Source organism: Arachis hypogaea, chromosome 15 (assembly GCF_003086295.3).
Source record: "Arachis hypogaea cultivar Tifrunner chromosome 15, arahy.Tifrunner.gnm2.J5K5, whole genome shotgun sequence".
NCBI lineage: Eukaryota > Viridiplantae > Streptophyta > Magnoliopsida > Fabales > Fabaceae > Arachis > Arachis hypogaea.
In genome coordinates this window covers 133,085,593-133,099,281 of record NC_092050.1, presented here as the reverse complement: position 1 = coordinate 133,099,281, position 13,689 = coordinate 133,085,593, and the positions used below count along the sequence as shown (strand labels likewise).

At 32.0% G+C, this 13,689-nt stretch overlaps 2 protein-coding genes across 2 annotated transcripts; one reads left to right on the top strand and one right to left on the bottom strand.

The window, feature by feature from the left end:
- Positions 1 to 207: 207 nt before the first annotated feature.
- LOC112750758 (uncharacterized) lies at positions 208 to 1,610 on the top strand. Its single transcript, XM_025799600.3, has 3 exons — positions 208 to 632; positions 755 to 807; positions 1,218 to 1,610. The coding sequence occupies exons 1-3, from the start codon at positions 545 to 547 to the stop codon at positions 1,383 to 1,385; spliced, it is 309 nt and encodes a 102-aa protein (XP_025655385.1). The 5' UTR covers positions 208 to 544; the 3' UTR covers positions 1,386 to 1,610.
- A 5,760-nt stretch (positions 1,611 to 7,370) lies between these two features.
- LOC112750756 (ribonucleases P/MRP protein subunit POP1) lies at positions 7,371 to 12,673 on the bottom strand. Its single transcript, XM_072216816.1, is given in 9 exon segments — positions 7,371 to 7,690; positions 8,268 to 8,435; positions 8,578 to 9,012; positions 9,014 to 9,132; positions 9,248 to 9,356; positions 9,569 to 10,031; positions 10,033 to 10,064; positions 10,141 to 10,259; positions 12,221 to 12,673. Coding segments are annotated over 8 exon segments (1,644 nt in total). The 5' UTR covers positions 12,221 to 12,673; the 3' UTR covers positions 7,371 to 7,491.
- Between the last annotated feature and the right edge of the window lie 1,016 nt (positions 12,674 to 13,689).

The following is a 13,689-nucleotide window of genomic DNA, read 5'->3' as shown; positions in this document are numbered from 1 at the left end:
TTAGTTTTTTTTTGGTGACTAAAGTAAGAATTAGTTGACAACGAATCAGTCAAAAAAAAAAAATCGGTAAAAAATCGGTTAGTTAATTGTATCGGTATAATTTTTTAACGAAGAATTAATTTAAAGTAATAAATAACCATAAATTAACTTTTTAAAATAATATATTTTATATATAAATAATTCTTTTATTATATTTGATTCAAATCTAATTAAACCTAACTTAAATGAGTTAAATCTTTAAATATGTAACTCCATGAATTTAATGGGTTGTTCGAATTTCATAATCTTGATTATTTTACATTTTATATGCAAGTATAACATTTTTCAAATGAGCAATAGATTGAAAAGTTGAGGTTGACTTGGAGCAATATAATTATGATATATACAAGTACGAATGGCTTGTGATGTAAAATAATAAAATATTCAAATTAAAATTATTATGCTTTTTTTTTTTGGAGATTTCTATATAAACCAGCATCATCACATGGGTAAGTATCACCTTCCTTAGCTCTCATTTCATTTTCATCTCTCTCTCTCTCTAAGAATGATTCACAAAGCTTCACTCCTTCAATTGTTCATCACCCTTCTGCTTTTATCATATGTTCTTTCATCTTCGGCTGTACCAACCACTAGTAAGAACACACACCTTAATTATTCTAAACTGTTCTATCTCTATCTTGTCATGTTTTTATTCAATTCCTTTTCTTTTCAAATTATTATTTTGTTAATGGAATATTGCTTTAAAATTTTGCAGGAAGTCTTTCTCCAACGAGTGAAAAATCCTCAATCCAAACTTCACTAGAAGAGGTAATTATAAATCTCGGACCCATATGAACAAAAATTAATTTCATTCTAAATTTTCAACAATTATATATTACTAGTCTAACTCGGAGTTTCCTCTATTTAAAAGATGCACTATATATTTTGGATTATTGGATTATATTATGGTTCATGTCCTCTATATATGCATGCAACACAGGGCTCTAATTAAATTGTAGTTGTGACCAGTTTAGTAGTTAATTTCTTACATATCTAATTTGAGTCTGGAGTCACCAAAGAAATGTTTTTATATACATGGGAATTTTACATTATTTAGTGTAAAATTCTGAAAATGTAAAAATATTCTGGTAACCACATCACATGTTCGCTCTGATGAGTAATTATTTCTAACTTTATTATCTTTAAATCTAACATAGTTAATCTGTTTCTATGCATAGTTTCAAGTTCAGGGTACTACTCCAGAATCAAGAAATAGTGAATCAGAGATGTTTGATTTGGCACAAGAGTTCATGACAGTTGAAGGAAGAATGGATTTGGAAAGCAATGACTACCCTGGAACAGGAGCAAACAGAAACCATGACCCAAAGACACCAGGAAGAGGTTAATTAATTATTAATGCTACCTAATAAAAATTTGTACAGCTATTAAATAAAAGTAAAAAACTTGGCATGGTAATTTTGTATACTATTTTCTGTTGAATTAGAATATTCTTATTTCTTCTCCAATTAAATGTTTTGTACTCGTGTGCTTGTCTGTAGTGGTGGAGTTGCTAAGAATTTTGAGATAAGCTACTTTTCTTATGTTAAATAAGTTGTCGCGGTTAAGCTTTATTTTATTTTATTTTATTTTCCATTGGTTAAATCCTTAAAATTGGGTTCAAGCATAATTATGACCATGAATTGCTATTTTGGAACTTGTTAGATTTTTTTTCTTTAAAATATCCTTCAATTCAATATATCAATTATTAATCTGTTATAGATCACAATTTTATTTAAAAATTTATTATTAATTAATTAATTATTATATATATAAAATAAAATTCAAACTTGCCGTCCTTATTTAAAGAAACTAATAATGAACTAACTTAAATTTGTTAGCTTGTTAGATGTTTAAATATACAAATTAAAGATTTATTTAGACTAAAAATTTTATAAAATTAATGAATTACAGTTTAAATAACATAGTCTTTTTATCAAAGATAAAAATAAATTTATAAAAAAAATTATTTATTTTTATTTATGATTAAAAGTGATGTGGGTTTGGCACTAATGGGTCCCCCACTAAGAATAGGGCATACCTCATATTTTCAATGAGCGATTATTCTAGTAAAAATATAACAACGATATTTTCACTAATGGGTCCCACTAATATTACCGTTTTTAATCTAAAAATGGTAACAAAAAAAATTAATAAAAAATAATCATAATTTATTTTATTTAATATTTATTAATTATTATGATAATTAATAAATACTAAATAAGGTAAGTTTTGATTTTTTTTTTAACCTTACCATTAATCTTAATATAACAAATTAATAAATATTTAATAATGAGCCTCTATCAGTTAGGCTATATAATTTTGAATATTGTTATATGAGGAGTGCTACACATACAAGTCATTTTTGTTTACAAGTCTTATAAGTTGAGCCTAACACGCACGTTATAGAAGAAGAAGTTGGGCCTAACACGCGCGTTACAGAAGAAGAAGAAGAAAAAGAAGCATGAATATAAATGACTTGTATGATTTGTATGGAAAAGCGTTCTCTCTTTGCCTTCGATCTCCTTCTGTTTTTTTCGATTTTCATGATTTCTGAAATCAAGCTTTGAAATTGTTTTGAAGATGATGGAACTTCAGAAATACACCCGAACGATTACAAAAATACACCCAAACGATTATAGAAATACATCCAAAGGATTATAGAAATACACCCAAACAGTTACAGAAATAAACCAAACGATTACAGAAATACACTCAAAGGATTTAAGAAATACACCCAAAGGATTTAAGAAATACACCCAATATAGGGAAAGACAGTATATTTCTTCTTGAAATCAATACACCCAAAGAATTATAGAAATACACCCAAAGGATTACAAAAATACACCCAAAGAATTTAAGAAATACACCCAAAATTCGTTGAAGTACACCTTATGCATAATTCAGAACTCTTTCTCTTTTTCCTCCTCATCTTCTGCTGCTGCTTCTTCTTCTTAAAAAACGATTTCAGAGCTTGATGTCAAAAAACAATGGAAACCGAGAATAACGAAGAAAGAAAACAAAGAGAAAAGCACGTAAATGAAGAAGAAGAACAGGAAGAGGAAGAAGAACGTGTAGCAAGAAGAAGAAGAAGGAGAAAGAGAAGGCAAGAAACGTACCTTGAATAATGTTTCTTCGTTTTTTCTGGTGATTTTGATGAAGGAAAAAGAGAAAACGAAAAGAGGAGAAGAAATTTCAATAAAAAAAAGAGGGAGGAAGAGAAGAAGAAGAAGAGGCACACAAAAAAAAACGTAAAACGGCGTGTTTATAAATGACTTGTATGACTTGTATGGAAAATCATTTGTATGTGGAGAATTACTCATGCTATATATACAAGTTTTTTTGGTATACAAGTCATATAAATCACTTACATAATGTGCGTAAAATCACGTTTCTTTTAGTATCCCACGTTCTTTCTCTTCATCCTCTTCCTTCTTCTTCTCCTTCATCTTTGTGTTTTTCTTTCTTTTTTTTTCACGTGTTTCATCTTCATCGTTGTTTTTTTATTATTGTTGTTGTTGTTGCATTTTTTTCTCCTCCTTTTTCGATTGATTTTGTAGTATTATGAATTTTTTTTCTTTATTTGATTTTTCTTCCCAAAAAAAAATTATGAGAATATGAAATAAGAAGATGAAGAAGAAGCAGCAGAAGATGAAAAAGAGGAAGAGTTTTAAATTATGTAGAACTTATCAGCACACATACACTGAAAATTCTTAAACAATACACTCGAATATCTTCGTGTTACACCCAAATATCTGTGTTACACTCAAATTTGCTGCAAATACAGGAAAATATTTCCTCTAATGCTGCATTTTTTTTCTTTCTTTTTTTCCTTATTTCTTTCTTTCTTTTAGTTGAATAAATATAAGTTTATCCTCTTTCAAATAATTTTGCAGCATTATGTGTTTCTTCTCTTTTGTTTGACTTTTTTGTTTTTATTCTTGTTAAGAGAGTAAAATAAGAAGAAACTTGAGAAGGTAAAAGAAAAAGAAAAAGATGAATAAGAAAAAAAGAAGAATAAGATGATGATGATGAAAAAAAGAAGAAGAAGAAGTAACAGAAGATGAGGATGTGGAAGAAGAAGAGTTTTGAATTACGCAGAACTTATCAGCACACATACACCGAAAATTCTTAAACAATACACTCGAATATTTTCGTGTTACACCCAAATATCTTCGTGTTACACCCAAATTTACTGTAAATACAAAAAAATATTTCCTCTAATGCTGCACTTTTTTTCTTCTTCTTCTTTTTCTTATTTCTTTCTTTATTTTAGTTGAATGAATGTAAGTTCATCCTCTTCCAAATAATTTTATACCATTATGTATTTCTTCTTTTTTTTTTAATTCTTGTTAAATGAGTAAAATAAGAGAAAACTTGAGAAGATAAAACAAGAAAAAAAAATGAATAAGAAAAAAAAAGATGATGATGATAATGATGATGATGATGATGATGAAAAAAAAGAAGAAGTAGCAAAAGATGAGGAGGAGAGAGAAGAGTTTTGAATTATACAGAACTTATCAGCACATATACACCGAAAATTCTTAAACAATACGCTCAAATATCTTCGTTTTACACCCAAATATCTTCGTGTTACACCCAAATTTGCTGCAAATATAGAAAAATGTTTCCTCTAATGCAGAACTTTTACATTACATTCAATTCGAACCATCAATGATGAAACATTATTCACCTACAGAATCATAAACTACTAACGAACAAATTAACTAGAATTGAAGCATACTTCAGCCACTTGATTGGATTCAAAATAATAATCAATTTCGTTCTAGTTCAATTGACAATCTGAACTTGAATTATTCATTATTTTTAACAACGAGATAACTGATGATAGAGGAGAAGGAGGAAAAGGAAGGAGAAAAAAGAAGGAGGAGAAGAAATTCCAATGAAAAAAGAAAGAGGAAGAGGAAGCGAAGGAGAAGGTGGTGTTGGTGATGACGATAACGAAAGAGAAAAATAATGAAAAAGAAGAACGTGTAGTAGTGGCACGAAGAAGAACGTCCACACCTAAATACAAATGAGTAATAAAAACCTGTATAAAAAATTACTAATATGCAAACTGTATAGTTTTTGTCCCTTAGTTTACAAAAAGGGTAAGGAAAAGATAAAGTAATTAAAATCTTTTGTTGTTTTTCTTTTTTTTTTTTTTTTCTCTTGTTTGAGGTATATTCTTAGAATCTTAGTCTCAAGCTAGTCATTTTTTTCAATAAATAAATTAAAAATAAATAATATTTCTAAACCAAAATATAACAATTTTACTTTTCAAAATTCACTTTTTTTTATATAAAAAATCGAAGAGAATATGAAAACAAAACACGAAGAGAATATGAAATTAAAGTCAAAACATACAAGAGTTTGAATTGAAAAGAGGAATTTCTGGCAAGAATTAGGAGAAATTGTAAACTTTTTTTGGTTTTTCTTTTAAATTTTTTTAACCCTTTTTTCCTAACTTTTTTTAGTCGGAACAAATATAAAAATTGAGTAATTTGAAAAAAGAATTGCAAAATAAAACTTTTTTTTATAATTTATAGAATAAATTTTATTATGATTGACTTATTTTGTTATCAGAATTAATGTAAAAGATATAATTAATGTTAACTATAATACAATTCAATTTCTCCAATAACCATTAAACAAGTAATAGAAGGTAACTAACTCCTTATTTACAAAGAGAAAAATTAAAAAAAAAAAAAAAGCGCACACACACATATAATAAAGTAGGCCTACTCGATTTTTCATCGGAAAAAGTGAATTTCAAAAATAAAATTATTATATTTTATTTTAGAAATAATATTTATTTCTAATTTATTTATAAAAAAAATGACTAGCGTGAGAGACAGATTCTAAGAACATACCTCAGACAAGAGGGGAAAAAACAGAAAACAACTCCAAAAATTTAGTTACTCTTTTTTTTTTTTCATGGTATCTTTAAATTGGACAGGATAAAGATTAATCTTTCCCATCTCATGAGGGACAACTATACCGCCCAATTGATAGGGGCCCATTATTAAGGTAACGTTTGATGAAAAGACAGAGACAGAAAGACTAAGATTGAGAGACAGAGACTAAGAGACAGAGATTAAAATAAATTTTAGTATTCTGTTTGGTACAAAATGGGAGACAAAAATTAAAACAAGAATAAAATTCTAATTTAATTTGTACAAATGATAAAATTGAAATTAATTAATTGAAATAAAGGTATTTTAGGTATAAAATGTTATTAAAGTTTCAGTCTCTATTTCTAAAAATTTAGTCCCCTGTGTCCCTACTTTTTGGAAGTAATAAGGTAGCGTTTGTTTTGAGGTACTGAGACAGAGACTGAGAGACTGAGATTCAATATCGTGTTTGTTAGTTCAGATATTGGTATTAAAATTTCTGTCTCTGTCTCTAAAATTTCAGTATTTCAGTACCTCCAAAAAGTAGGGACATAGGGGACTGAAATTTTTAGAGATGGAGACTGAAACTTTAATAATATTTTATACCTAAAATATTTTCATTTCAATTAATTAATTCCAATTTTACTTTTTGTGCAAATTAAATTAGAGTTTCATTCTTATTTCAATTCCTGTCTCCCATTTTGCACCAAACAGAATACTGAGATTTATTTCAATCCCTGTCTCTTAGTCTCTGTCTCTCAGTTTCAGTCTTTCCGTCTCTGTCTCTCCACCAAACGCTACCTAAAATACTGAAATTTTGGAGACAGAGACAAAAATTTTAGTACCAATTTCTAAACCAACAAATATGATACTGAATCTCAATTTCTGTCTCAGTACCTCAAAACAAACGCTACCTAAGTATTCATTAATTTGTTGATTAATTAGCAAAACAACAATCTCTTATCGTATGCATAAATAGTATAAAGTAACCCGTCCCTCCTGCATTAAAGCTTCAAAAGATGCAGAAAGTATCCATTCCTAGGACACTTGTCTTAACCAACCGCTCCCAACATCAATTTAATAATTTATACATGTAGATTTAATAGACCTTCTACACCAGAAAATTTACCTAATACTAGTCTAATACATGTCTATCATAAATTTTTCTGTAATCAAACTCTCATATCAACGTATTACATCAAATATTAACGTTAAACACCCTTAAAAAATGACAGAGAGGGGAATAATGGAAAAAAAGTAGTAGAAAATAGAGTGGTAGTGGGATAGAGATTGAGATAAGATAAAATTAAAATTTGAAGGTAGATTAAATTAAAAAAGGTAGTTTAAAAATTTAAATAAGTTTTCAAAATTTGAATAGTTTGGTTAAGTAAAACTCATCTTCTATGATATAATTTGAGTTTCTTTTTTCATACTCGTTCGTAGGTAAAATTGTAGTTTACTTTTTCTATTCATATCATATCACCAACAATCCTCAATACTTCAAAAGGGCTCAAATGTAGAGAAGTTATATTCTTCGATGTTGCATAAGCTAACTGACAGTTTACATGAACTTAGTGTCATTCTCCTGATACTCCAGTACAACAGAGGCAAGAGCAAGTCGATATGCCACAGATCTTAAATTCCTGACAAGCACGTAAATATCGTTCTTCCTCCGCTTAGCCGGCATCTCTTTCCATTGGTCCTCTCTTAAATTAGCAAGTAAAACTGCCTCACAAAATCCCCCTGCTACTAGCCTCTTGCTGCAATGACATAGAACCCAGTAAGCAGCTTTATTCTATACTCAAGAATATTAGGCCCCATTTGATAACTGTCTCATAAATACAGCGACATTCGGAAACAAAAATTATTTGAAGGAGAAGTCGAGAAGAAAACAAAATGTAGGTCATTGGACAGAGTCTGCCCAGTTTTCTGTCCACTCGAAATTTGGGATAAAATAGGGACAGAAACTTCTACTTCGTCTTTAAACACTTACCAAACACAATCATAAGTTAGGGTATGTATTGATGGTAAGAGTGGAATGCAATGGAGCCAAAGGAATAATTGTTTAAATTCCACTCCATTGTTTGCATAAAACATCATTCCATCATAAACCGCCGGAATTGGGAAGAACCGCAAATGAAGCTTTTAATGGAATAGGATGGAATCGATTCCATTACTAACCTTTCCATTCCATCATAACATTATTAATCCAAACCATGGCAGCCCATCAAATTCTTTTTGGCTCCATTCCATTCCCCTTAATAACAAGGATCCAAACATAGCCTTAAGAGAATAATAGGATGGAGACTACAGTGGAGAAAGATAAGATTACAGAACCTTCCTTGTACGGCAGCTGATGTGACAAAGCCGATAGGCCACCGATGATACTCTCTGGCATTGGAATCATCTGGTACATGCATTTCCCATCTTTTGGAGGAATGCTCCTCTTTGAAGTATGATTCTAAAGCAGATTGTGGCAGTTGAAATCCTTCACTTTTCTCAATGCTGCAACATATATCAGATAACGATACTATTTCCTATGATAAAACCTATAGTCATATACTACTATTCCCCAACAAGATACATTTGCTTATCAAATTCACAACAAAAATTACATATTAAAATAGGAATGCACAATGTTAATTACCATGAAGTCAATAAATATGTATCAGATGGGTGTGGTGCACAAATAACTGCTCCCTCTTCAAAAAGGCCTTTCTTGAAAGAGCGAAGATGAACTCTTAGGAAACATAACCTATGGTCAGAAATAACAGAGTTTTGGCAGCTCGGATTAATATTTACTTCACCCTTTATAAACTTTGTGATTTTCTCATCTCCATCCGCAGCATATGGAAACAATGACAATTGGCCACCTTTGGTTTCATTAAGGAAATTAGTCAGCACAGAACCTGTCCTTGCCACAGTTCCATCAAACAAGCTATTCTCAGAGTCAATCTTTTTTGGCAATGAATTCAGATCAGTTAAATCTTCCAATGTTGAAACATCAGTAGTTTCTACTGCATTAATTTTTCTGTTGAGAGTACTATGAATAATACCCCATGGAGGCAAGATGGGAACTCTCAGGCCTTTTGGATGGAGGATGTAACTTGGCTTTTTTATCAAATGCAGCAGCTTTAGCTGACATGAAGCATGAGTATGCCTTACAATCTGGGAAATCAGAAAGGAAAGCTGGCAATCCCATCTGCATAAAGAAAAAGTTTTCATGAAAAATCTAATAACTAATACCAAAAAAGGCGTTTTTTTAAGAAAAAAATCCCCAATATTTTTTTGCATGTCTTGAAGGGTGTAACTATTACTTCATGTGCAATCCAATGCATCTCTTGCAAACCGATTGCATGTGCTCCATAGGAGATGAGTGGAATCCAGAAGGCCTTAACCCAACTTAAGGGAAGTATGATAGAACACCTAGAAGATAACCAGATACAGTTAGTATTTATTAGTGTGTTGCCACTGACATTTAATTTATGATACCTTTTTATTTTTCGCCTAGTTATATATCTTAAAGCAGGTAATCACAAATATCAGGTAAGAGTTTAGAGAATACTGGTAATACCTGATAGTTGACAAGAAGCATCAGAATGCATAATCACAAGTCAAAAAAGGACTAAAGAAGTTACCCTCTAAATAATTCCTTCCTATGATGTTTTACAAGCAAGATAGGGCAAGATCTTGAGCATTGCTCCTCTGTCAAAGAGTTTGCCTCCCTGGAATCTACATCATCCAGGCAGTAATGTGTCAAACGTTTGTGGTGTTTCTCATTACAAATCACACTCTCTGCCAATGGGGTCCTCAACCGTCTAGATTTAGCATACCAGAGATCATTATTATGATACTGCTTGTTTTCTAATTTGGACCATGTGGATGAAGCCAATTCACTAGTCTTCTCCAACTCTTCATGAATACTTTCTTGTGCGCCGTTAACTACCTCAGCAGAACTTGGCTCCACTGATGAAATGGTTCGTTTCCCACACAATTGTCGAGGATCCTTAACATTAAGTGACAAAATTGCAACAGAAGAAAACTTATCCTTATTGTATGATATGGATGAACCTGTCTTCTGAGAAGCTGTCTTGTGTAGGCACATGTTCCCATAGACAATGATTATCTGAAATACTGAAAAGCCAGAATGTATAAAAAACCAGTCGAGATCATTCATGAATTAAATCGACGAAATTAAACAATAACTAACCTTGTAACAGGATGCAACATCTTTTGAAGAATTTGAATCGCTCCTGATCCGATTACCTCCAACTTTGCAAGTTCACCCTTAAGTGAAAAGCAATTAATTGAGATGCCTGTCTTTTCCATCTGAACAATAATAAACAGCAAAACACACAATCTAAACAACGAGAAATTAAACAGCAAAACACAATCTGAACAACAAGAAATTACAAGTCAGCTTAAATACCAATTTGCAAAGTTCTGCGACATCATGAGCAAAATCAAAACCTTGGTAAAGAACATATAACAAACTTAGTGTGTCAATCGACGAGAATTTTCATCTATATAACACTATTTTAAAATATTTCACACTAAGAGCCAATCAGACAGAATAATCATAAATTTTAAAATCTCGGACAAAAATATCCATACTGAATGACAATATATATTTGTAAAAGCATAGCTTTCCAATCTCTCAAAATGTCTAAGGGGGTAAGTCCTCTATAAAGATCATGAGCTTACATCAAATAGATGCTACGCATCCAATCCCATACAAAATGTTTGTCAGAAAATCTATCATTAAAAAATGCGTTATTATGCTCCAACCAAATAGTCCAAACAGTGGCGTAAATTGCACAGCTCCATATAAAATTTTTACTCTTTTCTAGTACCAAGCCCAACAAATCTAGTCAATAGAAATTTATCAAGAGTTATAGGGCACAGCCAACATTCCTTAGATGCTAAACAAACTGTTCCATAAGAAAACAGGCATTGGGCAATGCAAAAACAGAGGTGAATTTGTCTGAATTTGCCCCACATATCAAGGGAGAGAGCCTTATCTGGCCTTCGAACCTACAAGATGTTAAGCACAGCTGTCCATATAAAAGATTTGACCTTAGAAGGCGCTTTGGATTTTCAAATAAGTTTATCCAGGTAGAAGGAAGTTGTATTGGCAGAACGAGTAAGAAATTGGAAGAAAGATTTACAACTAAGACTAACAGAGTTTTCAATAGACCAAATCCTTTTATCAGGGATAGGTGACAAAGAAAAACCATCAGAACTCAGAAGTTCCACGGATTCCCTATCATTAAGGCTACGAAAGAAATGGAAGTCCCAAGAGAAAGTGGAGCCTTGTGTAATGTAAAAGGATTGAATAGGAGAATTATGCATGGAAGACAGAAGATAAAGAATGACCATATTTGACCATGAAAAACTACCAACACATGTATCTTAGAGCTTAACTAAGTCCAAATTTTGTCTATGCCCCAACTATGCTCATAATGGGAATAAGGTGTCAAGGACATTAACAAGAAGGAAATTGAATAGGAAACAAGGGAACAAAAAATGAAAAATAAAGGGAAAAATAATTGGCCCAACGTACATGGCTCCCACCTGATGGGGACGTATGCATCTGGAAAGGCTGTTTCTAGAATGTGAAAAGTGTGACCTCCACTTTACAAAGCAACAACCTACTGCTGTGCGTGTCTCGCCCTCTTAAAAGGTATTAGTGTTTGTTCTATTAGACAACAATGATCGCATTTTTATAACTTCGTTCAAATAATAGTTGTACCCGTACGGAACTCTTCTGTTTCTCAGTATGATCTCTATCATCATCTCTATTCCCTTTATCCATTCTCCTATCATACCTAGGTCTATGAATTTCTCTATCAATTCCATTACCCTTACCCATGAGGTTCCAACATTTGATCCTTAATTTGCCTAGGAGTTTTTCCCGGGCATCCTCCAAAATAATGGGATTATACATCCCAACTCTATCCCTTGGAAATAAAAAGGTAGCACCAAAGAAAGGAAAAAGTGAGATGGAAAAGTAAATTACTTTGTCTGTCCAGCATGGATTTACCAAATTGACCACCAATGTCAATTTCCGAGATAAAATTGGTCCATTAGTGTCTTTTGTCAACATCAAATTAGTCCTAACAAAGAATGATTTGATGTCAAACATGACATTAACAGACAGCTTTTTAAGAACTAAACTTGTATTCTGAAAAAAAAAATGTTTGCTTAAAAGTGAAAGACACAAATATAACAGGAAATGAACAAGCTTCCAAGTTCCAACATTGGAGCATCATCATAAATGACCTACCTACCTTGAAGTGCTAGAGGAAGGTAATAACCCCAGAGTTTTGTCATGGTAAACTGCTTAGTGTGCCAAACATGAGTTCTGAGCCTCTTGATTCCATCGCCAGAAGTAGAAAACCCACTATCAAAGTTCATCTTAAGTTCATATCTCCGGCGCATGCGCCGACTTGGAAGCTTCTTTATCTCATCCTTTCCTAAAAAGTAATTCAACACCACAAGTTTTATTATGTACTGTTCCCAGCTTTTGCCTCTTTCTTCTTGTCCCAGCTTTGCTATTAAAAGAACTCGTTCGTCTTCTCTTGTTTCTTTGACTCCTATAATCACCCTTTATTCTGTCAGCTATAACAGATTGAAGACTCTCAAGCTCATAGGCTCTAGATTCTGCAAACTTCTGCACATTGATTTTGCGAGTTGCCATATCTGCAGAAAATTTAGGTCCTTCAGTTCCTTCAGTAACCATCCTAACAAAATAAGTAGGAAAAAAGATATCACTTCATGATGAAATTGGTATTAAAGACTCTTTAGAAAACAAACAAACAAACAAATAAATAAAAAGTGCAACAATGTGTGTACCTTGGGAACAAGAGTAAAACAGTGAAAGGTTTAAAAAATGAAAAACAGCAACAGTGGTCGCAAGCGGTGGCAGGAGCATCAGGGATGCTCGTTTGGGCTATAGAACAAGAAGGGAAGAAAAGGAAAAAGGGGTTTAGACTTTAGATATATGGTCCCATAAAAACATTTACAAAATGAACCGGTGCTCTATGTCTTGATATTCACCAAACAGTCCCAAAACTGTTTAGATTCATGTTGCCTACGACCCTAATTTTTCCAGTTATCTAAAAATAATGTTCTATTTCTTTTGATTAACAAAAATTCACTTTTATTATTGTATTCGAGGTTCAAAGAACTGGACCATGCATCAGACCAGTCAAATTAAGGGATCCAATGGTGTGCATGGGTTGGGTGAAACCAAGTTTGCTTTAATCCGGACCACAGTTACATGAATTCACCAATTAGGTGACGCACCGCGTACCAATTCACAACTCATATTTACCGAAATGCCACAAGTATACTTTTCACAAAATATGTTACAAGTGGTGTACGGTGTACCACATAGGCATACCCGTTCTCATACCAGAATGTATGCACTATGATCCAGACCCAGCCCTAAATTTTGACTGGACCAATTTTTTAGACTCTTACCAAAAGCCGAACAAATCTCATCCTTTTCGGATCACAATAAGACCAGGTCTAGATCGGGTTTATATCGGGTCTAGAAGATGATGCCTAAACTAAAAAAAAAAATTAAGATGGCAAAATCCCAAGCATTTAATCCTACGCCAAAGTCTGGAACCTTGAAATCTCCAACAGCAACTATTCCATAACATGGGAAAATTCACCTAGAAAACATATAGCAAGTAGATGCCAAAGGTCGGAATTAAAGCATAATAGTCACTAATTATATAAGTCTAAAATT

Coding starts and splice junctions, on each gene's coding strand:
- LOC112750758 (XM_025799600.3), top strand. CDS start 545: ATGATTCACAAAGCTTCACTCCTTCAATTGTTCATCACCCTTCTGCTT. Junction 633..754: donor TTCGGCTGTACCAACCACTA/GTAAGAACACAC, acceptor AAAATTTTGCAG/GAAGTCTTTCTCCAACGAGT. Junction 808..1,217: donor TCCAAACTTCACTAGAAGAG/GTAATTATAAAT, acceptor TTCTATGCATAG/TTTCAAGTTCAGGGTACTAC.